Raw genomic sequence first — 16,472 nt, 5'->3', positions numbered from 1 at the left:
AAAAAAAAGACGGACACAGCTAAAACAAAAGCTACGACTACACTAACTCCTTACTTTGTTAGTAAAAACTGGGTCCAAGGCCGCTACACAGAAGCCGGGTTAGCACATTCACACCTATCCTTGTTTACAACTCATAAAATAACAGACTAATACCTCCGAAACAGATGTTACTCTGACTATTCTAACTCTCAACCAGCTCAGTTACACTTAAAAAACAGTTCGTTACCGGTACACTTTAGTCCCATTAGTATGTTTACCTGTTACTGCTAACCTGGTTTACGACGAGTGAAAAAAAAAAAAATAAATAATGGAAGGACACAGCTAAAACAAACACAGCCGTGACTACAGTAACACCAAACTTTGTTATAGTAAGACATATTTGATAAAACAAAAAACAACAGCTACAAACCAGCTGTCTTAGCATATTCACAATAACCACTATCCTCGTTTACAACTCATAAGAAAATTAAGCAGAAAAATTGACAGAGCACTGTGTATCTCTGAAAATCACTTTGACATCAATAAACATCCAGAATTAATCCGTTTATAAAGTGCGAAGATTCAAACGGCACACTGACGCCTTTTGAAAAAAAAAAAGTGGAATTAATAGTGTGGAAAATATGGTGTTACTTAGACTTAGTCTTTAGTACTTCTCACTCTAAATGTTATCACCACATGTTTTAAGAGAAATAATTAGCATTTGTCTAAGATATTTGGATAGAAAAATAACTTTTAAAAAGAAATAAGCAGCCAAACAAGTTGTATAAGGCATTGTTGACTCTATTTGAAAAGCTCGCTGGCTAAGAATCTGATCAAATCAAATGTGATCAAAGTTATCTGTTAAATCCTATTAAATTAAAATGACAATATTCAACAGTTCTTAAGAGACTTTTTCAGATTGAAGTTTTAATTGGATTGAAAACTCAAACTCAGCTTTTCCTTAAGATAGAAAAAAATATTATTTTAATTTTTTTTTCAATCGGATATAAAATGAGCTTTTAGATGGAATATACCATATAATTGTACTTCACCTTAGATTAAATCTAAATGATTAGACATTCCAAATCATCTGTTTTTTATATAGCAGCATCTGCATTAAAGAGCAGACTTAGAACTCATTTGGTGGCTTTCAATCCACTTTCAACCCACAGACAAAGAAAATAATCATCATCTAATGCAGACAGGCCTGAGTGCATCAGTTATAACATGTACACAAATATCTGGAAAGCACCACTGTATAATGGTTGTGAGCTCATTAGGAAAATGATGCTTACATTTCCATGATAATTGCTGCTGCAGCAGCTTCAACTATTTGTTTTCTCTTACCACAGGTTCCTTCCACTGGTCAGAAGGAAGAGCGGCATTTATGTTTTCTTCACTGCAAAGGTTATAAAGTGACTGACTGAAGTCTGTGGGAAGAAAAATAAAGGGAAAAAGCAAGAAAAGAGTTGAATATCAAAGTAAAGGATGTTTTATTTGGTAAAAAGAGCTCTTGAGGGTCATGGCGTTTGGATTTTGAAAATAGAAAAAAAAGAATTATATTTACATCATATTTCTACTATTTGACATCACATCAGGAAAAATCATTTAGAATTGAAATGTTAAAAGTCTCCACATGTTTTCCACCACTTGCTTTTTCATAGACAAATTGTAGAAACTCTGTAAAAACTCCAAGAAGACTACAGAAATTGGCCCAAATGTTTATGGCCCGTATTGGACTGCAAGGACCATGTTGGTTTTTACTCAGTTCTTCGTACTTACTGGGCCTTTGAGCAAAAACTTCACATTCACCACACACTCAAAAACTCACCATAATTTGCTCAACCTAGTACCATGTAAAAAGTAAATTTGGATATAATGCACAACTCCAAAAAGTTTGACAATGCAGGAGGCAAAAAAAAAAAAAAAGATTTCTCCCCTCCCCCCCCAAAATTCCATATTCCACTAAACAAAGTAGACGACTCAAGGATATTCAAAAGACTTTCCTTGTTTATTTTTTGTTTTAAATGCTAAGCAATGGAGACGCACTGCAGACAAACCAGTAGAAATCCGGCTTACGTCTGCAACCCCAACAAAAGCTTTGTTGACCTTTAAACCCCAGAGAAGGCGGCCATCTTAAGTTTTCCCCCCAAAATCCCCTTTTGTACCTTCTACAAATTTAAACTCCTAGAAATTTTAATTTGTCATCTCCTAACTCCTATAGAAACGTTGGGAAAAATAGTAGAATTAGAAGTTTTGAACGGTGTTAAGAAAGGCGGTGACGAGCGTGGGTACCACCTTTTATTTATTTTCTCCGCGTGTGTGATTTTTAAGCAGCTCTAGTCCTTATTTGTATCCGAAGTGTCAGGGAGTATGAAAGCATCTTAGTGGTGAATTATTAAAAAGCGGAAATTCTGAAACTCCTGTTCCCTCCCTCTGGAATTTCACATGAAAAATGCTAGAGTCCGTTATTTATTATACGAACTGGAGCACAAACAGATTTTAACAATAATTCAAGAGCAAAGTCAGAGAAGAATGATGCATCAGAAAGTTACACATATAAACAGACGGAGAGATGGGAAGTTGGGAGAAAAAAGATGAAGCATAATCAGAGTTTCAGACAATCAGAGAGAAAAAAGCAAAGACAGATGGCTGTGTGTTATTCTCCTGATCACACTTCTATTTGTGCAAAACATAACAAGCCCCAATGCGAGTCGTAAACGCTGCATAAAATCAAACTATCATCATGACGGTAATGACAACAAGTGTGTCAGGACGTCAGTATCACTGCGTCTGCAAAACCCTCTCCAGCTTCAGATGTGAAGAAGAACCTCGACAGAGCGAAACCATGAAACCAAAGAGGAGCAGACAACATAAAAAAAGAGGCTGATATAAATCTCCGGTTTGAAATGCAGAGTTAAAGTCGCTCCATTGTGTCTCCTTAACAAGTCATAAACTCGACTGTTAACAAGGCAATTACCCACAATGCCAGGCTACACCACAAAGGTTTTGTTCTCTCAGACTGGTAATTGACCCCGATGAATGGTTCCACAATGGAGGGCCGTTTCCCTCGCACATGCTCCGTTTGAGACCACCAAAAGTGTTGTTGCAAAGACAAAACAATGCCAACGGCGAAAAGGAAACACGCCCTTGCACGGGCGTTCACGCCCCGTTCCCATCCCCGCTCCGGTCTTTCACACACATGATCCGACCTGTTTATTCGCTGCATCATTCAGCATGCTGACACAATCTGCCATTGCATAAAACTCCCATTAATTCAGCATTGTTTCAGCATTCAGTAATTCATCATTGCCAATATGATTAACCAAACTGTCACACTGGCATATAGTCTCATTCATCAAACATTTGCTCGGAAATGTTACATTGAACATCAGCGCCGCCGTGCAATCTTGATGGGTGGGGCCTGGAATTTTATCGGCTACGCTGACAAGTTGATGCAATCACACACGCCGGGCAAAATAACAGCGGTGAAGGGGATGGACTCTCATTTCCATTTTGCTTTTCCTCTAAAACTTAAACCAGTACATTATTATACGACGGAGAATAAAAATGTGAGAATATTGTCAAAAATCGACTAAAATAAAGTCACAAAATTATGAGAAAAAAGTCTGAATTTTTCAAGAAAAAACTTGCAGAAATATGACTAAATCTGTCAATGTTTTTTAAGAATAAAATTATAATTTCATAGGTTATAACTGGGAAGATCAATAGATCAGAGTAATACATTTAAGGTTTTTCACTAAGACAAGACTAGCAACAACCAAAAAAAGGTGATTTCAGCTTTGGTTTCAAAAATAAGGACATATCAAGTCAAGTAAGTCAATTCATTAATTTAGTCAGTACATAATGGAGGCTAAACAACCGCCTATATTTTCCAAAAACAATGCATTTTCCCTTGTTAAATTACCACTTTTTTCCAAGAAGATCTGATGGGAGCAAGCAAGATGGTGGCTAAAATCATTAGCCGGACGCGGAAATTCCGCAACTTGTAAAAATACAATATTTTTTCTCACAATGTTATGATCTTACTATAGTACAATTATGACTTTTTTTCTGGACATTTTACAACTTTTTCTCCTAAAATTTGATTTTTATTTCTCACAGTTCATTCTAAATTAACTTCGACTTCCTTCTCAAAAATAGCATTTTTTTCTCTTAATATTTTATGACTTTCTTCTCATAAAATTACAACTTTTTTCTTGTAATTTTACAACTTTACTCTCCTAAAATAAAAAATATATATTTATCGCAATTTTACGAGTTTTATCCATTCATAAAATTATGTATGTATTATAAATATATTTTTAGTATATAACTATATTCTTGGGAAATTTTGATTTTTTCCCCTCACAATTTACAACAAATTTTTCCCTTATAATTGTACCGCTTTAATGTCCTAAAATATATATATATATATATATATATATATATTGTCACAATTTTACATATTTATTATAAATTTATGACTATTTTTTTCTTGTGATTTTACTTTGTTCTTGTAAAATTTAATTTTTTTTCTCACAGTTTTGCAAATTTATTTTTGTTAAATTACAATTTTTTTTTAATAATTTTACAACTTTGTCCTCATAAAATTGAGATTTTTTTCTCACAATCTTTTGACTTTATTCCTGTAAATTACAACTTTTTATTCATAATTTTACAACTTTCTTCTTGTAAAATGTCGACTTTTTTTGTAATCCTTTTACGACAGGAAAAAGCCAAAAGCCAGATTTTATTATTATTATTTCTTTTCTGATATAAGCCACTTAAGATAGAAGAGCTATCAGTCACAGCACATTAAAGTAATGGGAGCTTTAAATAACCGGGCTAATGTTTCATGCTCAGATGGAAAGAAGTTGCTTGAAATTATTATACACAAGAGGTTTAACTTTAATACAAAGAAAAAAGATCACATCCAATAAATGTACACAAATATACTGAATACAGTGTTCACTTGTTTACTACAGGAGTCTTAAACATAACTTGCAATGTATAAATCTGTAGAGTAGTCATCTTTATTTTTTACCGCCATTATAGATGTTTTAAAGCTGTAAAGCTTCATTTGCCAGATATTCGGTTGAATCAAAGACGAAATTGTAAAGTCACAAAATAATTATACCGAATGCTCCGGATTTTTTACAACACAAAGAAGTGATAAAGAAAAGAAGCTGATTACTCACAGCCGACGTGCAGCGAGATATAGTCGCGCATTTCTCCGGCTGGTTCCTCAAAGCAGCTGTAGCGTCCATTATGGTGCAAGTCCACCTTGCTCAGAGTCAGTCTCGGACCTTCCAAACGGTGCTGGGCCATCACGTCTGTCCCGTTCACCTTCCACGACACCGATGCGTTACTGTCCAGTTTGCCGCACTGCATGGTGACATCTCTACCCATCTGCTCGTACTGCGCCCTGGCAGCTGTGAAGACACACAAAAACAGCAAATATGTTAGAGGGTGAAAGAAAGCTCTCGTGTTAGTGCTTAGAGAGCAAGTGGATCTTTGTTGTGCCGCAAGAAACGGTCCCACACCAAACAGGAAATGAAGGAGAGACTGTAACATGTGCTGTCTTCACTGCTGTTGTCTTTCCATCCGCTGTCTAGCCCCTGATGCCAAAAGCTCCTTGTCAGAAAAGTTGTCGAGACTGTGACCTTCAGGGTTAAGGGATTTATGTGATCCTAATGGGAGTTTGAGCCGGGACACAGAGGTTAGTTTCCCTTCTCCTCTGATAAGTCTCAGGGGGCCTGTTGCGACCACGAAGAAAGAAGACCTCAGATTAACACTCAAGCACAGAGGATCAGCAATACAACCAGAAACAACAATATAATATTGATTCTTGTCTCAGGAAAAGACTCACATCTATGAACAATAGAGAGACAAAGAAAAAAATGAGACCTCCTCTTGGTTTGAATAAATGTCTGATACATTCACACCGGGCATGTGACATGCACTCTTGAATGACGTTCACACTGGACAAGCGGGGATGGAATTCTTCTTGTCCTTAGCCTAAAAAACTGATGTCATCCATACATCACTACCAAATCTGAGTCTCTGATTGGTCAAAGTTTGACCTGGTTTAACTTGTGTTTTGTATGTAGAACAGTTGTAGAAAAATGCATAGCTATGAGTGAGCGCTAAACCCCGGTACACATGATCAATTTTCAAATGGTTTACACTTCCATTGATCAAAGGGGAAGTCATCAATACATCACAACCAAATTTGAGTCCCTGATTGGCCAAGTTCGACCAACTTTCAACACGCGTTCAATGCCTGCAAGTTTTTAACATAGAGCCAAAAAACAAAGTCATGAAAACTTGAGGAGCTAAGCTTGAATACGAGAGTATGAACACGAAAACCCAAAACGAGGGTTGATTAACGACGACGTCATCTGTACATCCCTACCAAATTCTAGCCTCTGATTGGTTAATGTTTGACCTTGTCAAACTTTCAACATGTGTTCAATAACCATGCGTTTTGTACATACAGCCCAAAAATGGTTGTGAAAACTTGAGTAGCTATGCTTGAATGAGAGAGAGTATTGAATGCGAAAGCCCTAAACCCGCGTATCTCTCCGTGGTCCATTTTCAAACGATTTTAACTTCTGTTGAAAAAAGGGGATGTCATCCATACATCACTACCAAATTTGAGTCATTGATTGGTCAAAGTTCAAGCTTGTTTAACTTTCTGTTTATGTGTCTTGTACTTAGAGGCTGAAAAAAGTTGTTGAAACGTGTACTACTATACAAGAGCACTAAAGCCCAAAGACAGTATACTATGGATCAATTTATAAATGTTCGACACTTCTGTTGATTACAACTGAAGTCATCCATACATCACTACCAAATTTGAGTCCCCAATTGGTCAAAGTTCAACCTTGCTGAACCTTCAACACGTGTTCAATGACTAGGGCCGCCACGATTAGTCGACTAATCGACTATTAAAATAGTCGACAACTAATTTAATAGTCGATTAGTCGTTACTTTATATTACATGGAGTCAGATTGAAGTGAGGTTAAAAGTTATAATGGCATTCTTCTAGCTTTTTGGATTATTTTGGCATTTATTAAAGTTTTTAGGCTGTTTTGGAGTTTAGCTAATATACCAGCTGCATGCTAGCTATTTTGGCTAATTTTGGCTTTTTGTTTTTTATGCTACTTTTTAGTTTACCTAATATTTCAGCTCCATGCTATTTTGGCTAATTTAGCTTTTTTTTGTTTTAAGCTATTTAGGAGCATAGCTAATATTTCAGCTGCATGCTAGCTGTTTTGGCTAACTTGTGCTTTTTCAGTTTTTTAGGCTAATTTGGCATTTAGCTAACATTTTAGCTGGCTATCAGCTTCAGCGTTATTAGCAATCAATTTCAGCATCTTCAGCCATTAGCACTAGCATCTTCAGCGGCCAAATTCAGCTTACAGCATTCACTCTACCATTATCGCAGGTAATGGTATATATCATTTTTTTAGTTTGCTTAAAGCTAATGATGGTTAAGATGTGTGCTTTATATTCAGTTTGTGCATGACCCGATTAGTCGACTAATCGGAAAAATAATTGGTGATTAGTCGACTATTAACATAATCTTTTGTGGCACCAATATCAATGACCACTCGTTTTGTACATAGAGCCTAAAAACAGCAGTGAAAATGCGAGTAGCTACTCTTGAGTGTAAGAGTTTCGAATGTGAGAGCCCAAAACCTGCATACTCCCCCATGATCAATTGTCCAACGGTTGACGCTTCTGTTGATTAAAGGGGAAGTCATCCATACATCACTATCAAATTCAAGTCCCTGATCGGTCATAGGTGGAGCTGGTTTAGCTTTCAACGCATGTTCAATGGCTGTATGTAGAGCCTGAAAACAGTCGTGGAGACTTGCGTGAACGTAAGAGTATTGAACTTTCAAGCCCAACATGTGCTTACACAGGCTCTTCATTGGAAGTAGCCACTTGATTGTGTGTTGCTGAGTGTGTTGAAAGTTGTTTGACTCCTTTCTCTTCCCTTCCCTCATTTTGTTTCCCTCAATTCCTCTAATTTTTAATGACACTCTCTCTATCAACTTAGACCCACCCCTTTACACCACATAAAGATATCAACCCATTTCTTCATGTATATTTCATGTCCCATAACAGAGCCATCCATATTTAATAGGACAAGATCCCTGTCCCCATTAACATGAACTTGACACTGTTTGCTCTTTCTGCTTCTTCTACTTTGTCATTCATTTCCTCTCAGAAGCCTCAACATGCTCGCGGGGGGGCTCACCTTCTCTGTCATTCCTGCTTCCCTCCCATTCATGTTTGTTTTCCCTCCTGTCCATCCCAGTTACTTCCACGCCTGCCCGCCCCACTCCTCAAAATAATGAGCGCACACATGCACATTAGTGGCAAGAAATGGCAATTTCCTTTGATCTCTTTCTCTCGCCTCACTTTGAATGGGCCTGTGTGACTTTATTTACATAAAATTCTATTTGCATTAGAGCAGAACCCATACGGTTTGGCTTTGATGTTAGCTTTGATGGGGATGCTGGTGCCTCGGTGGTGTCTTATGATGAGTAAGAGAAAAGACAAGAGTGTTTGGAAATCATGCACTTCATCAAAGCAAGAGCAAATGTTCTTCAAAACATTCTAATTTATAAAAAATAACTCTTGTCCTAAAGACACCTGGTGTTTTTAATGTCCTTAAACATATTATGCTGGGTTCACACCAAATTTGACGGGCGTCCAATTCGCCAACTTAGTCCAAAGAGGGAAAAAAGTTAAATATTAAGAGACTCAGGCACCGTATTGATTACTATTGCCAAAAATAATAGAAATAGTTCACCAGCCCGCAGATATCGATTTTTCTACTCTTATTTGACAGTTTTCTGTTGCAGCAAAAGGGACCCAGGTGATTATTTAAATGCTGAGTTGTTTTTGACAAGTTGATTTTTACCTGTTTTTATTGTTCTTTTTGAAGGCTATCAAGTTACAAATTATTTATATTTCTAACAGTTGTTCTTTTTTTTGGTTAAACATTTTGATGTATCTTTATATCAATCATTTATATCTTTTTTGAGTTCTTAATTTTTTATTTAATTTCAAGAAGTTTTTATTTTAATAAATTTTTTTCCAGTTATTTGAAAATATTGTCTTAATTCTGTTTTTTATGTTTATCAAGTAGATAAAAAAGGTAATAAAAAAGAACATGAACAGCAGTTAAAAACAATTGAGATTTTGAGGAAGTCATAATCAACGAAAAATATCAGTATTGGTATTGATTTCTGCAATATTGACCAGTATCGGATCGAATCGGGTCAATACCCAAATGCTCAGTATTGCACAGCCCTAATTATCAGCACATCATAGGCCAAAGCTGAGTCCTTGGTTGGTTGGGGCGACACGTGTCCCTCACCAAAGTTTAGACTATTCAACCTGGATACGCTACAATGCTTAAAACGCTCAACTAAGACTCAAACTCAGGACCTCTTATCACGTCTGTACATTGACTTAACATTGAAACTCACTATTAAAATCTAGATGTAAACACAAAAAAGCCAAATACTTGTTTTTATAAGTATTATCCAAAACTTTTCAGATGTAACTTATTTCTGTTTTTTATTATTCAGATATCCTGGAGACTTTGGCTTGTCTCTGTTCACTCCCATCTGTTACATATTTGTTTCTGTCCAAAACAGAAATCTGTCAAAAGAGATGAGAGATATCATTATGGCTTTTTTTTCAGCAGTAAAAATATTCAACAAACATCTGTAAGTTTTAAAAAACTTGGACGAAGACGACTGCTTTCATAGGTAGATCTGTTAACATTTGGTGTGATTGATAGAGGAGTCTTAAAGGATGTCAAGTGGTGTTATAAGTCCTCCTAAAGCTCTCAAAGACATACATTATTGTTCAATTCACACTATAGAGCTTGGGTTGTTTTTTGTGTAAGTTTGTAAAAGGATTTCTTGAGTTTGGTTAAATTAGATTTCATTTTCCTTCATTGTATTTCCTTCTTTGTCAATTTAAACAATTTTGACTTAATAGTGCCTAAACCAGGGGTGTCAAACTCATTTTGGTCCGGGGGGCTACATTCAACCCGTTTGATCTCAAGCGGGTTGGACCAGTAACATCATAGCAATTCGATACAGACAAAATACATGCTTTAAACAAATTGTGATGCATTATCTATGAAGTGACAAAAGTTTCAGTGAAAACAGACGAGTTCTTGGCCTCACCTCTCCATCTACCTCTCCCTTTCACCTTGAAGCTGCTCACCCCATTTGAATAGTGGAGAAACTTCAATATTCATCAGTTGTACATGACCGCTCATCATCAGTCCACTCACATGCCACTCATGCATAATGCGCATTATGGCAACAGCGGAAACACAAGCGGATAGTTATGATTACACTCGTGTACTTGCTCACACATGAGCATGCTGCCCTGCATAATGTCCTCATTGCTCATGACCATGCAGACAAGCAGGCTTAATGACCATAATGACATTCAACTGAAGTGCTATTGATCTCTTGGTAATGGACTAGACACTGTAAGCAGCATGAGAGCACTCTGATTCTCCACCAAAATAATGATTTGGGAAAAGAAAAAAAAAAAATCAACCATATCCTGTTTTTATTCATTGATGTCTTGATTTATATGCTGGCTGATGAGGTTGTATTTGAAAAAGTTTATGACTTGGTTAAATGCAAAGTACTTTGAAGGCAAGCTGCTGCTGTTACTAAGAACCTTCATTGACTCTTGGTTCTTCCGACCAGATTGCTAAAATGTATACACTTTCGAGTTCATTCTTTTCGTCTTTCCAGGAATCTATACTTTGTATTCGGCGTGGGAGTCTGTGGGTCACTAAGGGTATGGTAGCTCTTATGCAGCTCTGTGATCTTTTCCCAGACAGGTGCATTACCATAAGGAGGATACGTAATGACTTGTGTTGAGGTCAGATGAGCTGAAACCAGCAGAACAACACAACCTTGTCCACTGCTTAATTAGGGAGTAAGGAACACAGAACCACACAGACATTTATAGTCAACAAACTGTGGAGATTTTAGGAGAGCTAAAGTATCCCTGTGAATACTTGGTAATCTAGGAACTTATGGATCCGATTTTCCACACTACAGGGTGGACCCAATTAACAAATGGTACATTTTCAAATGTATCTCATATATGACGCCCACCGAACTAGAAGGTGCACTAAGCAAGACAAAATAGTCGGAGATAAATCTGTCAATCAGTCAGACTTTATTAACTGTGTTCATAGTAACTCTAGAACTTGTTAGTAACACAGTACAGATTAGCTAGGTTTAAAGTGTTAGTCATGTTAGCATATTCACAATACCTGTAACTCCCAACTTTATTTGCAACACGTAAAAAAAAAAACGACAAACACAGCTAAAACAAACTTTACTTTGAGTATGCTAACTTCAAACCTTGTTAGTAACAGGTTGAAAAAACAAAATGAGTGACACCTCTGTGTTAGACGCGTTAGCATTTTTCAAGAAGATGCAACACAAAAAACCTGATTGATAAAAAAAAAACGTTGCTAACTCCCAAACTTGCTAGTAAGACATAAAAAAATGTAAAAAAAAAAAAAAAAACAGTCTGACACAACCTTACCTTAGCCACGCTAGCTTACTCACAGTAACACCTAACCTTGTTTGCAACATGTTAAAACATTACATTTTAACAGAGCACCATGTACCACTCAAAATTGTTTTAAAATCAGTCTACACACCAGAATTAATGCATGTATAAGGATTATAAATTGGCATGGCAGTGTTTTTTTTTTTAATTACAGTTTTTACACCGCCCTACTGTAATTTTAGATGGACACATACTTGTCAGAACACGTTTTCAGATACTGATAAATGTCTTTGTGCATCTGTACTGCTGCACACCCACAATAGAGTGCATACCCGAGCCCTTATCGTTCATGCATCATCAACTCCATTAAGCTGCTGTAGTGTTGGCTACAGTCACCCTTACACTGAGTTCAGACAAACCCAAGCATCTGATGGAAAGGTGGAATAAAAATGTGTTGGTAGACGAGTGAAAAAAAGTCTTCTGATTGCAGAAAACCGAGATCCACTAGCAACTAACAGCTACTTCGGTTTGATTTTTTTTTTTTTTTCACCTCACATTCTAATATTCATGGGTCACACTTGAGTCATTTTGAAAGTGACACGTGTATAATTCTAGGTGTGATAAAGAAAGAGTTCTGTCACAAAGCACACAGCATCAGAGAGGTAATTTACAAATTTCCACAGCACATTCTGTTGCTGCTAAAGAAAGAACATGCGTTAAAAAAAGTTTGTTTGGGAAATAGGAACTCACCCAGATAATACAAAAGATGCAGTAGTGCTGCTCAAAAACAGAATGTGCATAAAAGTATCAGACAGGATTCTGGAGATGTAAGTAAGGCGTGTATAAGGGTTTATTTAAATGATGCATGCTAAGAGGGTAAAGAAACAAACCAAAAAGGTGAGGATTTTTTAAAATAAAAACAAGCAATCCAGCCAACAAGAGTCGTGTGCGATCTATCTTAGAAACTCCTGACATTTCACTCCAAAACAAACCAACAAATGTGGTTAAAATTGAGGTAAAGCATGCAGTTCATTTGTGTATAATAAAAGCCCGTCTGTTTGTTTAGATGATTAAACATTACGTGTTGAAACACCATAAACCACAGGAGACAGCATCATTTTACGACACCCCTCCAGCGCAGAATCATCAAAAGCCTTTTCATGAAGTGAACTCGGGTACTTAAATAATTAAGCCCAGTTCAGGTGAAAAGAACTGAGAAACAACTTCAAATGTCTAACTTAATAACGAGACCTCTAATTTCAGGCTAACAGGCTATACTTAACATAAAGCAGTTTGTGTGTGTGAGGATCCTTAAAGTCTACTTTTCCAGGGGGTTTGATGTTAGGGCTGATTCTTGACGTAAAAACCTCATACACTGAAATTTTAGCTTAACCCTTTAGCTCCAGTGTTGACATTCTTTCGACTACCTTAACTCTTCAGTGGATTCTGCATCCTTTCTCTGATATGCAGCATGTTACGGCAGTGAAGTGTGTGTATGTAATCAACATCAATTGGTTGACTTTGTTGCAGAGAAAATTGGTTAACGTAATGTGTTACATCATGGCGCTAAGCCAATAGGAAAAGTCGCTTTTCGCTCCGTCAGAATCATCTGATTCATGTTGACTGCATAAGCGGTCAAAGGGTTACGATATATCAAGGAACGCGTGTTAGACGTAGACTTACATAGGCCTTGGCAACACACGTTCAAGCCGCCACCTCTGATTAAAAGTCTTTGTAAACGTGCGTTTTGCGTCCACGCAAAACTATGCACATTTTTAAGTCAGTTTTTGGGTTGTCCATACAAAACGTGCAGCCATTGAACGCACGTTGAAAGTTAAACTAGTTGAACTTTGACCAATAAAGGATCTAGATCTGGTATCGGATTTGACAGAGGTGGTGTCTTTTTTTTACCTCACGAAAGTGCCAACCATTTGAAAATTGACCACGGAAGAGAAATAATAATTGTGGTTTGTGACTGGCCTGAATTATATGACACTAAGCCTTTTATATATCAGAATTTGGTGTGTGTTGGGCAAGAGTCTGGCAATACGATATGTATCCCGATACATGTCTCCTGGTATGATACATATTGCAGTATATCCCAAGAGTGCCCAGAACAATTTCTAAAAAAAAACAAGTAAAAACTAAGTAGTACAAGTCTCATAACAACAAAACTATGAGGTTGACTGAACATTTAACACAAGATCTTATGTTGTTGTGGTGTGGTTTAGAGCTGATCAAAGAGGCTCAGGTTGCCAATTAGCGTTTGTGAGTTTAGGTAGAAAACCAAAATAAGACGCTGAAGGACGCTCATAAACAGTTAATAAAATATCGTCTTCTCCACATTTTAATGCCATACAAGTATCGACAAATGAAATATCACGATATAGCACCAAATTGAGAAATAGAATTGTGAAGAAAAAAAAAAAAAACCTGGACAGTTTTTGACATTTTGCAACAAGACTCTTCCAACTATGAGTGCATGCTCTAGTATTGGGCAGTCCAGTAGGAACACAGTGTGTTAAAAGTGACAAAAGCATTAAAGGGTTAAACATACTGATCCTTATGAACGTCTTTGAATTGATCTGAATTGTCTCAATGTCAAAAACATCATTCAATAGGAAGGAGATTAAAAGGATTAAAGGGAACTTTATTGAAGACTCTAATACACGTTTTTTTTCTACATTTTTGGCCCAAATTATTTCAAAAGCTCACCTTAAAAAACTTGTCCATGACAGCTTAGAAACAGTAAACACACATGCTAGTTTGCTGACATGCAGGAGATTCAAGGCGGTGACATTCAGACAGATTCCTGCATTCAGCAGTCACACGACCAATTAAAAAAAAAAAACAAAACACAACAACTTCAACCTCTTGAGCTGATTAGATCACCGATGAAGTCTGATTATAGACTGCCAGCAGTGGGAGCCTTAGCGTGCATGTTTGCATTTCAATCAACCCCGTACCCTCGTGCGGCTGAAAATACGACCGTCATTTCGCATCTACTGCTCCACTTGTACATGCTCGTGTCTAAAGCACTCCTCTGTGCGAGCAACCACCTGTAAGTTATGATCCGGCTGCGGAGCGGCACGGCGGAATGAAATTGAAGTTCGGCGTTGGCATTTTGATTTAACCTCTCGATATGTTTTTATTGCTTTTGCTCCTGCGTCTGTGAAACTACAAGCATGCGTGCGAGAGACGGTGTATATGTATTTATTTATTTATTATTTGCAAGATGAGTTTTACTCATGATACAGTCTGGAAGCCACACAGAGCAACCACTAAACAAACAGTCAACCAGCTGACAAGTCAAATGTAAAATTTGAATACAATTTGAAGATATTTAGCCTTAAAGTCCATACAGATGCTTTTGTGAGGCGTATGAAGCACACTTCTGTGACAGCATTAATCCCTGTAGGCAACAACCTCCTCCGGCTCAACACGCGCTGAAATGTTGACCTGCGGTCCCAGTCTGATTGAGCATCCGTGGGTTGCATTAGAACAAGCCAGTTCCCACTGGGGCCACCCACACACCCCCGATGGATCTGCTACCAGACACTACAGGACACCCCAAAATATCTCTCTGTGCATGCCTGCTTTCATTTGAGCCCTTTTAGCGCAACATGGGGGACCTCCATAACATCACACAGGTGGGTTATAAAGTAGATCAGGCCGTGAGGGGGTTTGAATTTATGCTCTGACTTTGAAATACATTTGTTTTTTTTCAGCAGATTGACAGTCTTGTGTCTGACAAATATTGAGTAATGAGAACACGAGTTGTTACAACTCAATGGAGGGAATAAAAATCGCAGGAATCTCAGAAAAACTCAAAAATTTGTAAAGATCCATCCCGAACAATGAAAATGGTGTTTAGGAAAATTGATACTACTTTGCATCATTACATTGTTGTTTTTTTATAATACATATGAATTATATTTATTTTTGGGCATGAATAAATACATAAATATTAAGATAAATTGGAATTTTTTCAGTAATTTTTTACTTTCATATGACTTTCTTTCAAAATAAAAGACTTCCTGTCCCAAAGAGGATCATTCAAGTGAACCAAGTGTATTCCTAAACAACACCAGACAAAAATACATTTTTGCTTGTTATACTTTAGGTTTACTTTAGTGAGCTACATCGTTTTTCCTACTTCCTACTGCTGTTAACTGGCTAAAACAGCATAATCATAATCAAAAGATCACGTTTAAAAATAGATAAAAAACGATTGGAAAATATCTTTTTACCTTTTTGGAAGGAAATGTTTTAAGCAAATGAACAGAGACACAAAGTTAATATTCCTATTCAAGTTACTCCAGGAGAGGTCAAAACCCGCTGACAGATGATTTCAGCTAATCTGGAGGATCACTGCTCCTCTTGGTCAGAGTGCAGTTATGTCGGGAAGAGATCTCAGGCAGATACGTTGACATGTCAGAGAACGAGAAGCCCATTTTGAAATCACATGTAGGTCATATCCCTGTCAGGCTGCTTGTTATCTGCATGCCTCCTCATTACGGTGGCTTGCTTAAATAGATGCAAAGAATGGATATAGGGGATCTGTCTTCCCATTCGTGTCAGGAGGGGCAAATTACTGCTTTTTGGGTAGGAAGTGCCACCTTCTTTGATTGAAACGTGTAGTTAATAGACATGCACGTTTTTCAGATCAGCTAAAAATCTTTCATAAAAAATAGTTCATACCTGAGAAATTATTGTATCATTTTTTCCCAGCTCACACTTTCAGAGCTTCCTCCTACAGCATGGGCAGATCTCCGGTGTTTGTTTGTCTTGCTGGTTTGTATGGCTCTTGTGGTGTGTAGCACACATTGTGTGTAGTAAGGAGAAAAAGTGAGAAGCTTCTAGGAGATGTACGCCTGAGCAAAGTATGACACTTTTGGAAGCTATT

At 37.2% G+C, this 16,472-nt stretch overlaps 1 protein-coding gene across 2 annotated transcripts in view; it reads right to left on the bottom strand.

Annotated features, from left to right (window-relative positions):
• cntfr (ciliary neurotrophic factor receptor) overlaps positions 1-16,472 on the bottom strand; it is a 288,320-nt gene that overhangs the window by 122,112 nt on the left and 149,736 nt on the right. For both annotated transcript variants that reach the window (XM_024257707.2, XM_024257708.2), the window contains one exon: positions 5,181-5,414. In XM_024257707.2, the coding sequence (XP_024113475.1) occupies positions 5,181-5,414 (234 nt within the window). The remainder of the gene's footprint in view (positions 1-5,180; positions 5,415-16,472) is intronic.

This window comes from Oryzias melastigma, linkage group LG12 (genome assembly GCF_002922805.2).
Source record: "Oryzias melastigma strain HK-1 linkage group LG12, ASM292280v2, whole genome shotgun sequence".
Classification (NCBI taxonomy): Eukaryota; Metazoa; Chordata; class Actinopteri; order Beloniformes; family Adrianichthyidae; genus Oryzias; species Oryzias melastigma.
This window is presented reverse-complemented; position numbering and strand designations above follow the sequence as displayed.